This window comes from Perca flavescens, chromosome 18 (assembly GCF_004354835.1).
Source record: "Perca flavescens isolate YP-PL-M2 chromosome 18, PFLA_1.0, whole genome shotgun sequence".
NCBI lineage: Eukaryota > Metazoa > Chordata > Actinopteri > Perciformes > Percidae > Perca > Perca flavescens.
This window is the reverse complement of record NC_041348.1, coordinates 29285800-29300947: the sequence shown is the minus strand read 5'-3', so window position 1 is coordinate 29300947 and position 15148 is coordinate 29285800. Positions and strand designations below refer to the sequence as shown.

Here is a 15148-nt window from a genome sequence, read left to right as displayed (position 1 = left end):
TTATTAAAAAGGAAATACGAGGAGGAAAATGTACATAAGATATTACAGTCCTTTTAATATTTTTTATGGACATGTCTACAAAAAACAGTAATGAGCATAGACAGTATGATGGTAATGAGCGAGTTCCCCCCCCTACGTCACCATCGTTTGTCCAATCAGAGAGTTTGTCGTTCCTGTGACGTGTCAAGCTTACCATTTTTCGACTTGATGAATGAAACGCAAGAAAAATTCTTTCAAAAATAAAACTGTTAATACTGAAGCTGAGCATATCTTAGCTGAAAGATGTAAAATAAATAAATAGTAAGTATTTAAGGAATAAATACAATGTGATTTTTCTTTTTAAATACAGTGGTTCTGCTGATGGCCATATTATTTCCAAAATCCTTGCTATGGCTTAAGTTGCTATGTTGGCTTATTGATAAAATAACCCACAAACAAAAGGACATACACACATAAATCAAGCAGACTAAGATGTGTTTTAAAACAATTAAAACACCCTTTAGTTTTCAATTACACTAAAAATATGTCACACGGAAGATATTTTATTGTGAAAGATCAACCGGATGTTATATTCTTTATTGCGGTTAGCTTAACCCTCACCAGTCTGTTAGCATATCACTCTTACACAAGGACTTTGTAGTTTTAAGCTACTGTAAACGACTGACAGACACAAATGAACACCTGATGAACACATGTATATTTTTATCATTTGTACCCGAAGCAAAAACGTTATTTCCGGCTGCGGTTGCGTTCGTATTTGACCTTTTAACGTAACGTTACTTGTAGCTAACGTGGCTAAAGCTCAATGGCTAACAGCTAACTGTCAGTGAGCTGAGAGTTGAGCCATGTGGTTGAAGTTATATTACTTACTTCTATTAACAGTGTCCTAGTTGTATTTAGTCGGACATTACCAGCAGAATGAGGGCTTGTTTTGGTGTTAAAACACAGCTGCTCATCAGCAGAGTCTTCAGTCGTCCATCAACAGCAGGTGATGATCTGATGTGATATTTGCATGGTTTCTGCAATAATATTGGATGTATTTTTTTTTGACAATTATTTTACATTTTTCACAATGTAATGCCTGTTTTGTTGGTCTCTTTCTTACGTGCATCCCCTATTATCTGCTTATTGTTGAGTAATCAATGTACTGTATATAAAATAGTATTGTTTGCTAGATATACATTTTCTGTTTTTAACTGTAAATTGATTTCAAATTGAATTATCTATACCGTTATATATGTTGTAAATTGTGTTTTTCAAGTTTGAGTCTATCTATCTATCTATCATCTATATATTTACTCTATCTATCTATCTATCTATCTATCTATCTATCTATCTATCTATCTATCTATCTATCTATCTATCTATCTGTCTGTCTGTCCATCCTTCTATCCATCCTAATTAATTGGGTTAGGGTCTTGCACCAAACAACCCTACAAAGTCACTTTTAAACTATCCATGTTTGTAAATTGCTGGTCATCTCATTCAGGATACGTTCTTTGTTATTAAACCTATATTTTACTAATGTTTGTGTGTGACAGTGCGATGGCGAGCAGCTCAGACCAGACTCCTCTGCAGCCCTCCAACCGGCGAGGAAAAGCCCCGGCACTCCATGCTGCGACACCTGACCACCAAAATAAAAGCCACAGGTCCGATTCCTGTGGCGGAGTACATGAGAGAGGTGCTCACCAACCCAGTGACGGTGAGTGGAGATCAGTCACCCTAAACATTGGTCACAGACAGACAGTCTGCGGAGCCGTCCTGGATCAGTTAGAGAAAACTGCCTGTTTGAGATTAAACTGCTTTTATTGTGAAGAACTTTGTTAATTTTGTTTTGATAAATGAATGCTTACGAACTTATTATAAACTTTATTACTTACGAAATTACTTCTGAACTTACTTACGCACAAAATTATGGATTTACTAATTTACGGACTTATCCACTTATTCACTTCTCTAGGAGAACGTACAAACTTACTTACTCAGTTACTTACTCACCAGGGGCGCGGCACCAAATTCTGGGCCCTGTAGAAAGGCATGTTCTATGGGCCCCTCCCCGCATCCACAGCTATTCATTCTAGCATCTTTTTGGGCCCTCCTCACATGAGGGCCCTGGGTACTCAGTCCCCTTTTCCCCCCCAGTCCGACGCCCCAGTTACGCACTCACTCACTCACTCAATTACATACTTAGAATATTTTTTGAATTCCAAAAATAAGAAACTAGGGCTGTGCAATTAATCGAAATGTAATCGCAATTATTCCTAACGATCACAAAAATTATTTAGCTCATTATGTTTTGCAAGTAAAGTCTTATTTTCTCTTGTGTTCTGAATGAAAAAAATTAAGTTTAAATAGGAAAAGGGTTAAGACAAATATCACAGATGTGTGTTTTTTTCTCTCTCACTCACTCAATTACTTACTTACTCACTTACATACTTAACTCACTCACTCACGCCCTCACTTACTTACTTAGAATATATTTTGAATTACAAAAATAAGAAACTATAGTGGTTAGAAGTTGGTGGTAGTGAAAGTGAAAAAATGTGTCAAACGTTGAAAAAAAACGACAAAAATATTGCGAAAAAGTCATCGAAAAAAGTGTTTTTGACCCGAGAGGACACGGCCGGTGGGAAGACCACACAAGGTTTAAGATGAACGGTTCCGTTTTATATTAACCTTTTCTTTAAAAAAAACCCTGAATAGTTTGTGTCCCTCTGCCGCTGCTCATGGTCCTTGCTTTTCTCTTTCAGGGTTATTACGTGAGGAACAACATGCTGGGACCGGACGGAGATTTCATCACGTCACCAGAAATCAGTCAGATCTTCGGAGAAGTGAGGAAAAATCCACCTTAACGGAAAAAGAAAATAGTGTTTGCTTTTAGGATTTAGTTTTAGCAGTGGGGGCAGGTCTGTCCGAACAACAACCCCTACTTCTGATACTGTGGCGGCTTGCCACTACAAAATCAACACAGAGGAAACACTGTTGACATGTTTCTCAGTTTATTTGAGATGAAATGTTTTATTTTACTTATCTACATATGCACTCAACCCATCTCCTCTACAGCTACTTTACTACAAGCTGTTTCAACGATGAAATTCTCCAAAAACTTTGACTACAAAACACGATAGACACACACACACAGACAGACAGACGGACAGACACACACATGCACACACACAGGCCCTGCTATTCTCTTAAAGAGAGTGACGCACACATCACAAATCACGCTTAATTGGTTAATCGTATAACTGTTTCAGCCATAAGTCTGTCTATTTTAGCCACCTGAATCCTGAAAATCACCGAAACATTTTCTACGTCTGTTAGCAGGAAAACTAATAGTAAAACCGCACATTTCCTCTCCGTTAGATGAGAGAAGTTGTGAGAGCGTGTGCTCGTGCTGTTCTAGGTGTGTGAAGGTGTGTTTCTGTGTGTCCCAGCTGCTCGGCGTGTGGATCATCAGCGAGTGGATGGCAGCCGGTCGACCCAAACAGCTGCAGCTGGTCGAGCTCGGACCTGGGAAAGGATCGCTGGCCAGCGACGTCCTCCGAGTACGGACTTTATTTCTCACAGCAGCAGGATCGGAGAAGTCAAGAGAAGTTTACCAATACAAACTAATACATTAGAAGTTTAGCGGGTTTTTAGCGTGCAGCGACTTCCTTGCGTGTTGTCATCAGCGTTAGTGGAGACTTCAGAAAGTTGTCCATCCTCAAGCATCATTTCCAAGCTTCCCATTCAGTTCTACAGGAGCAGCGGTGCATTGCATTCTGGTAGCGTTGGACTTTGGAGCAGCGCGGCTTCGAGTCGCCCGCTCCTCATGTGCGTAACGTGGAATCCAGGCAACTTAATGCACGTGAGGAGCGTCCGGCTCGGCGCCTCTCAAAAACGGACAGAAATCTTTTAAACTGACCTTTGTTGATCTGAAATGAAGACAGATTCAGCAACTGCACGGCCTATTTCTCTATTCAAAGGTTTTCACTAAACACGTTTCGAGAGAGATCGCGCAAGAGCGAGCCCACTAGCGTGCAGTGCTGGGAAGCGGGGCGATCCGTGAAAACAACGCATATATGGACACGTACCATAACTGCTCCCATACCCCCCATCGTAAAATCACAATGTTAGATTCTTACACATCAGTTTTGTAGCGATTAAATGAGCGAGATAAAACAGGTTAATTTACTTCAGTCTATTTATAGGAGGTTTCAGGTTTCTTTGCTGGCTTTTGCGTATCCAGTGCCCTATCCTGCACCCGGTGCAGCGGGGTGCAAAGCCCGACGAGTTTCTCCGCAAAGAGTTGCGCAAAAGCACCACTTTAATTCTTGTGTTTACCAGAGATGTGCGCGTACGTTTCTTGGAAATAAGTCATTTAGCATGAAAAAAAGCATCAAACATGACTAATGGACTAAAGAGATCTAAGCTGACTAAGACCAAAACGACCGATTAGTCGACTAATCGACTAAGAGAGAGCAGCTAGTGTCCAGCTGTATGATGAAGTAGTGATTTTAATTCAATTCAATTTTATTTATAGTATGAAATCATAATGAGTTATCTCAGGACACTTTACAGATAGAGTAGGTCTAGACCACACTCTATAATTTACAAAGACCCAACAATTCAATTCAATTTTATTTGTAGTATCAAATCATAACAAGAGTTATCTCCGGACACTTTACAGATAGAGTCTAGACCACACTCTATAATTTACTTTCTGTGTTGGTTTTCTCTCTCCAGGTGTTCAGCCAGTTGCGGTCCGTGCTGGGCGGAGCCTCCGTGTCCCTCCACCTGGTGGAGGTGAGTCCGGCGCTGAGTCGTCTTCAGGCCCAGAGTCTGACCGGGAGCCACAGCCAGGAGGCGCACGCCGGCGAGGCTGAGCCGGTGTACCGCCGCGGGGAAACCGCCGGCGGGCTGCCGGTGTCCTGGTACCGGCGCCTGGAGGATGTCCCCGCAGGTACAACTGACGGGACCCGCTTTCCACGGGATGTCTTGGGTTCTGTTTCTTCATGTAAAGAGAGTACAACTTGGGTTCGTTATCTCACAGTCAGTTCCCCCTTTTTCTTCTGTCAGGATTCAGCATCTTTCTCGCTCACGAGTTCTTTGACGCTCTGCCCATCCACAAATTTCAGGTATGCTTTTAAAGCCGCTGTGTGTGTGTGTGTGTGTGTGTGTGTGTGTGTGTGTGTGTGTGTGTGTGTGGTGTGTGTGGAACTCCTAATGTAATAATTGACCTTTTTTTTTTAAATTTTTTTTATTCATTTTAAATTTATTTAAAAGCTTTTTACATGTTACTGTATTTCATTTACATCCTAATTATCCACATTCATCGGGAGCGTGCCTATGTTCCCACATTTCCTTTTTCATAAATTTGTATCAGATTTTATCCCCCTAACCCTTTATTCCCCTAACCTTAAAAGATTTTGTGGGAGGGTATTGGCTGTGGGACCTTTTGGTAGCCTTCTGTTATTTTTTTATGATGGTATTGCTTCTTCTCTGTGTTGTTTCTTTTCAAAAATACCAAAATGCAATTCAAAGTGCTCTACAATGTAGTGGACTAACGCACACTTAGACAAATCAAATATGGATACTTAAAAGAAGTTTAAAAGTTGACTCAATGAAATTGTAAATGAGGTTCGCCCCCCAGTGATCTCTCCAGTATAAATAGGTCAAATTAATTAATTAATTCAATTACATCAAACTACCACCAGATGGAGACAACGTGAAATACATTTTTTTAAATCCCTCACTTGTTGGGGAGAGCAGCAGTCAGTAGGAGAGAACAGCAGTCAGTAGGAGAGAGCAGCAGTCAGTAGGAGAGAGCAGCAGTCAGTAGGAGAGAGCAGCAGGCAGTAGGAGAGAACAGCAGGCAGTAGGAGAGAGCAGCAGTCAGTAGGAGAGAACAGCAGTCAGTAGGAGAGAGCAGCAGTCAGTAGGAGAGAGCAGCAGGCAGTAGGAGAGAGCAGTAGGAGAGAGCAGCAGTCAGTAGGAGAGAGCAGCAGTCAGTAGGAGAGAGCAGCAGTCAGTAGGAGAGAGCAGCAGTCAGTAGGAGAGAACAGCAGTCAGTAGGAGAGAGCAGCAGTCAGTAGGAGAGAGCAGCAGTCAGTAGGAGAGAACAGCAGTCAGTAGGAGAAAGCAGCAGTCAGTAGGAGAGAGCAGCAGGCAGTAGGAGAGAACAGCAGTCAGTAGGAGAGAGCAGCAGTCAGTAGGAGAGAGCAGCAGTCAGTAGGAGAGAACAGCAGTCAGTAGGAGAGAGCAGCAGTCAGTAGGAGAGAGCAGCAGGCAGTAGGAGAGAGCAGCAGGCAGTAGGAGAGAGCAGCAGGCAGTAGGAGAGAGCAGCAGTCAGTAGGAGAGAGCAGCAGTCAGTAGGAGAGAGCAGCAGGCAGTAGGAGAGAGCAGCAGTCAGTAGGAGAGAGCAGCAGTCAGTAGGAGAGAGCAGCAGTCAGTAGGAGAGAGCAGCAGGCAGTAGGAGAGAGCAGCAGGCAGTAGGAGAGAGCAGCAGTCAGTAGGAGAGAGCAGCAGGCAGTAGGAGAGAGCAGCAGGTAGTAGGAGAGAGCAGCAGTCAGTAGGAGAGAGCAGTAGGAGAGAGCAGCAGTCAGTAGGAGAGAACAGCAGTCAGTAGGAGAGAGCAGCAGTCAGTAGGAGAGAGCAGTAGGAGAGAGCAGCAGTCATTAGGAGAGAGCAGCAGTCAGTAGGAGAGAGCAGCAGTCAGTAGGAGAAAGCAGCAGTCAGTAGGAGAAAGCAGCAGTCAGTAGGAGAGAGCAGCAGTCAGTAGGAGAGCAGCAGTCAGTAGGAGAGAGCAGCAGTCAGTAGGAGAGAGCAGCAGTCAGTAGGAGAGAGCAGTAGGAGAGAGCAGCAGTCAGTAGGAGAGAACAGCAGTCAGTAGGAGAGAGCAGCAGTCAGTAGGAGAGAGCAGTAGGAGAGAGCAGCAGTCATTAGGAGAGAGCAGCAGTCAGTAGGAGAGAGCAGCAGTCAGTAGGAGAGAGCAGCAGTCAGTAGGAGAGAGCAGCAGGCAGTAGGAGAGAGCAGCAGTCAGTAGGAGAGAGCAGCAGTCAGTAGGAGAGAGCAGTAGGAGAGAGCAGCAGTCATTAGGAGAGAGCAGCAGTCATTAGGAGAGAACAGCAGTCAGTAGGCGAGAGCAGCAGGCAGTAGGAGAGAGCAGCAGTCATTAGGAGAGAGCAGCAGTCAGTAGGAGAGAGCAGCAGGCAGTAGGAGAGAGCAGCAGTCATTAGGAGAGAGCAGCAGTCATTAGGAGAGAGCAGCAGTCAGTAGGAGAGAGCAGCAGTCAGTAGGAGAGAGCAGTAGGAGAGAGCAGTAGGAGAGAGCAGCAGTCATTAGGAGAGAACAGCAGTCAGTAGGCGAGAGCAGCAGGCAGTAGGAGAGAGCAGCAGTCATTAGGAGAGAACAGCAGTCAGTAGGCGAGAGCAACAGGCAGTAGGAGAGAGCAGCAGTCAGGAGAGAGCAGCAGTCAGTAGGAGAGAGCACCAGTCAGTCGGAGAGAGCAGCAGTCAGTAGGAGAGAGCAGCAGGCAGTAGGAGAGAGCAGCAGGCAGTAGGAGAGAGCAGCAGGCAGTAGGAGAGAGCAGCAGTCAGTCGGAGAGAGCAGCAGTCAGTAGGAGAGAGCAGCAGGCAGTAGGAGAGAGCAGCAGGCAGTAGGAGAGAGCAGCAGTCAGTAGGAGAGAGCAGCAGTCAGTAGGAGAGAGCAGCAGGCAGTAGGAGAGAGCAGCAAGCAGTAGGAGAGAGTAGTGTAGTAATGTGTGTGTGTGTGTGTGTGTGTGTTCCTGATTGTGCGTACTAATGTGTGTGTGTGTATTTTGCGTAGCGGACGCAGAAAGGCTGGAGGGAGGTGATGGTGGACATCGACCCGGAGAAGCCCGACCAGCTGAGGTTCGTCGTGGCACCGTCTCCCACTCTGGCCTCGTCCACGCTCGTACAGGTAACGGACCTGGAGACCACAGAGCAGATACACAACTACACACACACACAGCAGATACACAACTACACACTTGTTATTTTCACCTCACGTGTCAGCTAGCGGACAACTGAACACAAACTGTCTCGTGGTTGTTTGACCCTTGGGTTTCCTCGGGTGTGTCTCCGTGTGTGTGTCTGTCTGTGTCTCCGTGTGTGTGTCTGTCTCTGTGTGTGTGTCTCTCTCTGTGTGTGTGTGTCTCTGTCTCTGTGTGTGTGTGTCTGTCTGTCTGTCTGTGTGTGTGTGTGTGTGTGTGTGTGTGTGTGTGTGTCTGTCTGTGTCTGTGTCTCCGCGTGTGTGTTTCTGTCTCTGTCTCCGTGTGTGTGTGTGTGTCTGTGTCTCTGTGTGTGTGTGTGTGTGTCTGTCTCTCCGTGTGTGTGTGTGTCTCCGTGTGTGTGTCTGTCTCCGTGTGTGTGTGTGTGTGTGTGTGTGTGTGTTTTAGGCAGATGAAGGGCGTGGCCATGTGGAGGTGTGTGCGGAGGGCGGAGTCATCATCCAGCAGCTGGCCCGGAGGATCCTAGAAGACGGCGGCGCGGCGCTGATTGGCGACTACGGCCACGACGGAACCAAGACGGACACGTTCAGGGTGAGACAGACACGTTCAGGGTGAGACGGACACGTTCAGGGTGAGACACGTTCAGGGTGAGACAAACACGTTCAGGGTGAGACGAACATTTTTAACCTCGGTGGCCACTTTATTAGGAACACCTGTACAACCTAAAGGGCGTCCAGCCATAACATCTGTATTCATGAAGCTCATCGTGTTAAAGTAAGAGTCGTATTTAGGGTTGGGTACCGAAAAGCGGTGCCAATAGGGCACCCGTTCCGACGTAAACGGTAGTAACGAGACCGAATAAGAACGAAAATTTTGGTGCCTCATTTCGGTGCCTGACTTTACACTACACTCGACAGCAGGTAACGTTAGCCTAGCTTTAGCTAGCAGCTGGATTAAACACTTTAAAATGCTGACAGCTAACGTTAAACAGTGTAAAGTGTGACTGTATTTCACTGGAGAGGATTCCAACACCGGGACCTAACAGGGTAACAGTCTGCCGTTGTCAGAAAAACAACGCAGATGGTGTGTTCACTTGAAACAGGTAGCGTGGTGCATTCAAAGTTATTGTAAAATACCCTTTTCCCATCTGGTGGTTGTTTTTGTCATTCAACAGCAATTTACTGGTGAAATAAGTTATTGTTATAAGTTATAGTCATTACATTATTATTAAACCTTTAATTTTGACCACGTGGCCTTAGCAATAAACAAGTCGCCGACTGTTGTTTAGTACCCTTCTTTTTTTTCACTTTAATAAAAAATACCGGTTCAGGCACCGTTTTAAAAGTATCGCTTTAGCAATGGTATCGGAAAAAACCCAAACGATACCCAATCCTAGTTGTATTGGACTACATTACATTGAGAGACTTTATATTATATTTATACAAGTTTTAGTTTAGTTGCATGAAGAGTGAACAAATCGACAGTTCCTATGTTAAAGTAAACATGGAGTATTTTTTTAACTTCACTTACGGGATAAAGTTTACTCTGACTTTGACAAGCAACATAAAAATAGCTGAGGCTTGATGAAATGTCATTTTTAGCTGTTGTAACGTAGAATCTACTTTGTGCATCTCCTAGCTTTTGTCCTCTTGTAATTCTGTTATCTTTGTGAGGACCTATTTGAGATTTTGAGGACATTTTTTGGACAGTTAGGACACTTTGTGCAGTCCTGTCTTCAGTTGTAGTTGAAGGAAACAGATGTAGGAAGCAGTGAAGTCCGTCTGCTGCCGGCGGAGAGGAAACCAGCTGCTCTTCCCCGGCTCCTCCTCTGCCTTTGTCATTTTTATTTTTTTCCCTCATTTACATCATCCAGGGTTTCCCCCAGTGTATTTAAGATTTCTTTTAAACTACAGGTACAGTAAGACAGCTCGGTTGGAAACGTAGACAGTCATATTTCCACATCTCCACTTAGCTTTTAGCACTGACTTTAATGTAGAGCTCTATGAAATCTGTCTTATAGCTTCATGATTCGCTCCATCATTCTGTTATTACAAAACAAAAAGCCACGTCATTACCATCACTGTCATATTCCCACTAAATAGGACATGCTAAATCTTGAAAATGTTACATTTCACTCAAATGTTTGCTTCATTTAAAAAAATTAAAAAAAAATTCATAATGCTTCTGCTCCTCCTCTGAAAAGATTTATGGTGCTGCGTCTCCTTTAACAGAGGTGTGTGTGTGTGTGTGTGTGTGTGTGTGTGTGTGTGTGTGTGTGTGTGTGTGTGTGTGTGTGTGTGTGTGTGTGTGTGTGTGTGTGTGTGGTGTAAGTGGGCAGAAGAGGGATAGAGAAAGAGGAAGCAGGCGTGTCGTAGATGCAATCGGAGCAGAGTTAGTGGTTATTCATGTGATAAAGTCGGCCCTGGAGGTAACCAGTCTCCCCTGGTTCTCTGACCACAGTCAGAAGAGAAGCGATCAGGAAAGGTTAACACGTTCAACATTTTAACAGCTTGTTAACGTGGGCTTGTTGCCCCGTGTGAGTTGACGCGCTCATCTGTTGACCTTTCCGAATACCGTCCTACAGTTGCTTAAAGGTCCCATGACATGGTGTTCTTTGGATGCTTTTATATAGACCTTAGTGGTCCCCTAATACTGTCTCTGAAGTCTCTTTTATATAGACCTTAGTGGTCCCCTAATACTGTATCTGAAGTCTCTTTTATATAGACCTTAGTGGTCCCCTAATACTGTATCTGAAGTCTCTTTTATATAGACCTTAGTGGTCCCCTAATACTGTATCTGAAGTCTCTTTTATATAGACCTTAGTGGTCCCCTAATACTGTATCTGAAGTCTCTTTTATATAGACCTTAGTGGTCCCCTAATACTGTATCTGAAGTCTCTTTTATATAGACCTTAGTGGTCCCCTAATACTGTATCTGAAGTCTCTTTTATATAGACCTTAGTGGTCCCCTAATACTGTATCTGAAGTCTCTTTTATATAGACCTTAGTGGTCCCCTAATACTGTATCTGAAGTCTCTTTTATATAGACCTTAGTGGTCCCCTAATACTGTATCTGAAGTCTCTTTCTCAGAATTCAGCCTTGGTGCAGAACGACAGCCACTAGAGCCAGTCCCACAATGATCTTTCCTTAGGATGTGCCATTTCTGTGTCTGTAGCTATTGAGGAGGAGAGAGGGGGGGGGGGCAAGGTGGGGGGGCCTTGACCAACTGCCACTTTGCTCGTTTGAAAGCCATGATGTCTCTCATTCTCTCATGGGTGGGTAAAGCAGAGAAAGGGGAGGTAACCTTGCTCCTTATGACATCATGAGGAGAAGATTCCTGATTGGCCCATCTGAGCTTTCATTTTCTCAAAGGCAGAGCAGGATACCCAGGGCTCGGTTTACACCTATCACCATTTCTAGCCACTGGGGGACCATAGGCAGGCTGGGAGGGAACTCATATTAATGTTAAAAAAACCTCATAAAGTGAAATGTTCATGACATGGGACCTTTAAAAACGTAGCCTACATGTGTCATTAGTATGAGAAAAAAAAATTAGATTTTAACTGGGTCGGGCTCAGACACAAAATTCTTAATGCCTGTCGGGCTCGGGTCAGGTTCAGTTGCGGCTCTGTCGGACACAGGCCGGGCTTGGACAGAAAAATTTGGCCCGATCCGGACTCTAGTAGTCTCCCACAACGCAAAACTGCATTTGGGAGGACACCATTCTCCTTTGTGGCTATAAATCAGTGGAATACTCTTCCTACAGAGCTAATGACATGCACTAACTTGCACTCATTCTCACGCTTAGCAAAGCATTGGCTGTTAACTATCAGACTTTCTCCCACCAGTGAATTGATGTGCTAAATGACTGTGTGTTTATTGGGTAGGATAGGGGGACAATGATGCCTGTAGATTGTTATGACTTCATGTGTCTGTATTGTAAACTGTAAATACCATGTCTGTATTTTATTGCGCCATCTACCTGCCCAGGGACTACGGGTGGAAACTAGCAATTAGCTACAACCTGGCACAAGACATCTATTCATGTGTTTTGTGCACTGTCCCTACTGTAAAATAAATAAATTACAAACACAGAAGGTTTGGTCTCCAGATTAAAGCTGCCATCAGTCTGGGACCGACCCTTGCCACTGGACCTTTTCTTTTCTGGGGGAAACTCTGTCGTCATTTTAAATTAATTTAACAAATCTCAGAATCGTTTTTGAAATCCTCAGAGAAAAACGTTTTAAAAGGTGCTGTAGGTAGGATTGGGAAGATGCTCACATCGACGACTTCTCAGTCCCTAATTGGCCCTGATTGGTGCATCTGAACAGTCAGACACCTCCCCTGGCCCTGATTGGTGCATCTGAACAGTCAGACACCTCCCCTGGCCCTGATTGGTGCATCTGAACAGGGAGCGGTCGATTTTTGTGCCAGAGGAGCCAGATTTCTTTTTTTTTAATTACCTGCTTCAATTTTCACGTCAGAACGACCCAAAAAATAAGTGGGATTTTCTGTATCAGCTAACCAGTATTTTCAGACAGCGGTAGCCCTAATTCTGTTAGCCGCTCACTAATGCTTTTTCCTCTTGGATCCTTCTTTTGGAATATGGACCGGGAACCTGAAATGGGGTCTTTTATTCCTGAATTCTGGTTACTAAAACGGCAAATATCCTTTACCGACATGTTGCTAGCTTGCTGAGCTAACACGCTATGCTTTGCCTGCAGCAGCAGCAGGGGCGGGCTTGTGGTTGTATTTTCATACGCTTCGTTAATCTGATTGGTTGATTTGGCCCGTCTGTCACCAACTATAGGTGGTGATGGACAGATGGTTTATCCAATCAGCTAACCAGTATTTTCGCCCCTTCCCAAAAGTTCTCCAACGGAAAGTTCCCAGATGGATATGCCGAGCAAATGCGAAGCGATCCATCTGGCGGAGTCATGTTAGAGGTTTCCTTGGCTCACCGTGTTCTCGTTTCGGATCCGTCAGGGTTTTAAAGGCCACCGTCTCCACGACGTCCTGTCCTCTCCCGGCTCGGCCGACCTCACCGCCGACGTGGACTTCAGCTTCCTGCGGAGGATGGCCGGAGGGGGCGTGGCCTGTCTGGGACCCGTCCCACAGAGGATCTTCCTGAAAAACATGGGCATCGACTCCCGGATGCAGGTGAGTCTGTGGGTCCGCCAACGGAACTGGTTTTTCTGAGATATTAAGATCACGATTATTGAATATGAGAGATTTAACAGTTCTACCGTTCCCGTTAGAAAAAGTATGGTATTGTTAATCTTCTCTTTTATCCTTTACGGTTGTCTTTTGTGTGTGTTTGAGTTCAAATTGTCTTTTTATTTAAATGTATTCTCCATGTTTCAACCCTCCTGGTGTCCTCGGGTCAAATTAGACCCATTTTCAATAAGTTTTTTTATATCAGAAATATTTGGGTTTCTTTCAACCGAATTGTCCAAAAAAAATAACGTGGATGTTTCCGTACAACGCTCCGAACAAAACAAATGATAACATTTTAGGAAAAGCTCCAAAATTGTGGCGCAAAAACAAACGTGAAAAGTGAAAAAAAACTTGGACAAAAAAGTGACAAGTGTGGAAAAAAAAGTATTAGTTTTGGCACTTTTTCTGACTTTTTTCACCTTTTGACGTTGAGGTTTTTTTTCCGACAATCACTTTTTTTTTTTATCTCCACAATTTTTTTAATGTTTTTGCCGCTTTTCTAAATCCGTGTAGACTATGTTCCGGGACCTCCCTCAATAGTTGGAGATCTTAATAAAAATATATATATATATATATATATATATATATATATATATATATATATATATATATATATATATGAATGAGAGGAAAATATCTCATTGTGATTATTTTGACTGATACTGCGATATGATTCACGGTATTGGAGGGAATGATGATTTTTGTGACATTATTGCCATTTTCATTGAAAAATTGTTAATTTTTAAAAATGTAATTGATTATAGTGTGATTTTTGCGAGGCTGTGTACCAAACAGAGAGGTTTTCTGTAGTCTGTAGGATAGATTTTGTAGACCGGGACGTCTCTGCAGCACCACAATACTTCCTTCAGAACAGTTTGACACATATTTAGTTTTAATGTGATTTGGATATTGCACTCGTCCATATTGCGATTTCGATAAATTTGCCATTAATGGTGCAGCCCTGATGTATACAGATATAAAACTACTAAGTTGCAGAGCTTTAATGACACATTATTGCCTTCATACCAGAAAATTGTGCAGTGTGAGAGAAGCTCCCGCCTGAACACCAGAAAGCCGTCCCGGAGATCTTTGGTTCCCCTGGGCAACCGAGCGTCTCCGAAAAAGGTTTCACCGTCTGTGTGGTTCTCTCCAGGTTCTGCTGAGGAGCTGCGGCGACGCGTCCACCCGGCAGCAGCTGATCGCCAGCTACGACGTGCTGACCAACCCGGCCAAGATGGGCGAGCGCTTCCACTTCTTCGGCCTGCTGCACCCCCGCCGGCTGGCCCGGCCTGCCCCGCCGGCGGGGCTGACGCTGGAGAAGAAGCCGAGCCCGGCGCCGCTGCCTGTGGCCGGGTTCACCGAGCTCAGCTTCTCCTGAACACTTTGACCCGAAGCTCGGAGAAGCTCGGAGAAGCTCGGAGAAGCTCGGAGAAGCTCGGAGAAGCTCGGAGGCCGTCGGGACTTTTCTAGAGAGGTTACGGAGCTCAGACGGACAGTACGGGACATTTCTAGGGCTGTGCTCGATTGAAGAACTTCTTAGTCGACTAACACTCATTCAGTTGTACCGACTAATTGATTAGTTGATTTAATCGACAGATCTGTAAATCTGAGTTTCAGAGATGTGCTTGTACGTTTCTTGGAAATAAGTCATTCAGCATGAAAAAAGCATCAGACATGAGTAATGGACTAAAGAGATCTAAGTTGACTAAGACCAAAACGACCGAAAAGTTGACTAATCGACTAAGAGGGAGCAGCCCTAGAGATTTCAGAAGATCGTGTTTTTACAGCCTGGAGCGGGGGTTAAACTCAGCTTCCCTGAGGGGCCACACTAGGAAATGAGAATCTCATCAAGGGCCAGATATAAAGGTTATTACTTTTATGTCATCGGAAAAGTCAAATATCAGCAGTCCTTCCAGAAAAATGTTTTTTTGTGATTGTTGCGGGTAAAAATCATTGATTATGTGGCACGTTTTCTTA

At 44.3% G+C, this 15148-nt stretch overlaps 1 protein-coding gene across 2 annotated transcripts; it reads left to right on the top strand.

The window, feature by feature from the left end:
• The first annotated feature begins 593 nt into the window (after window positions 1-593).
• ndufaf7 (NADH:ubiquinone oxidoreductase complex assembly factor 7) lies at window positions 594-14747 on the top strand. Of its 2 annotated transcripts, XM_028606011.1 has the most exons (11): window positions 594-988; window positions 1542-1702; window positions 2751-2831; window positions 3438-3548; window positions 4729-4945; window positions 5062-5120; window positions 7810-7923; window positions 8402-8545; window positions 12941-13114; window positions 14325-14561; window positions 14592-14747. In XM_028606011.1, the coding sequence occupies exons 1-10, from the start codon at window positions 919-921 to the stop codon at window positions 14547-14549; spliced, it is 1356 nt and encodes a 451-aa protein (XP_028461812.1). In that variant the 5' UTR covers window positions 594-918; the 3' UTR covers window positions 14550-14561; window positions 14592-14747. The 2 variants fall into 2 exon arrangements, with proteins under 2 accessions (XP_028461812.1, XP_028461811.1); XM_028606010.1 differs by having other exon boundaries at window positions 14325-14747.
• Window positions 14748-15148: the final 401 nt, after the last annotated feature.

Bases quoted from the DNA above. Each gene is read 5' to 3' on its own strand.
- ndufaf7 (XM_028606011.1), top strand. From the start codon at position 919: ATGAGGGCTTGTTTTGGTGTTAAAACACAGCTGCTCATCAGCAGAGTC. The intron at 2,832-3,437 runs GTGAGGAAAAAT...TGTGTGTCCCAG, and splicing joins TCAGTCAGATCTTCGGAGAA to CTGCTCGGCGTGTGGATCAT. The intron at 8,546-12,940 runs GTGAGACAGACA...CGGATCCGTCAG, and splicing joins CCAAGACGGACACGTTCAGG to GGTTTTAAAGGCCACCGTCT.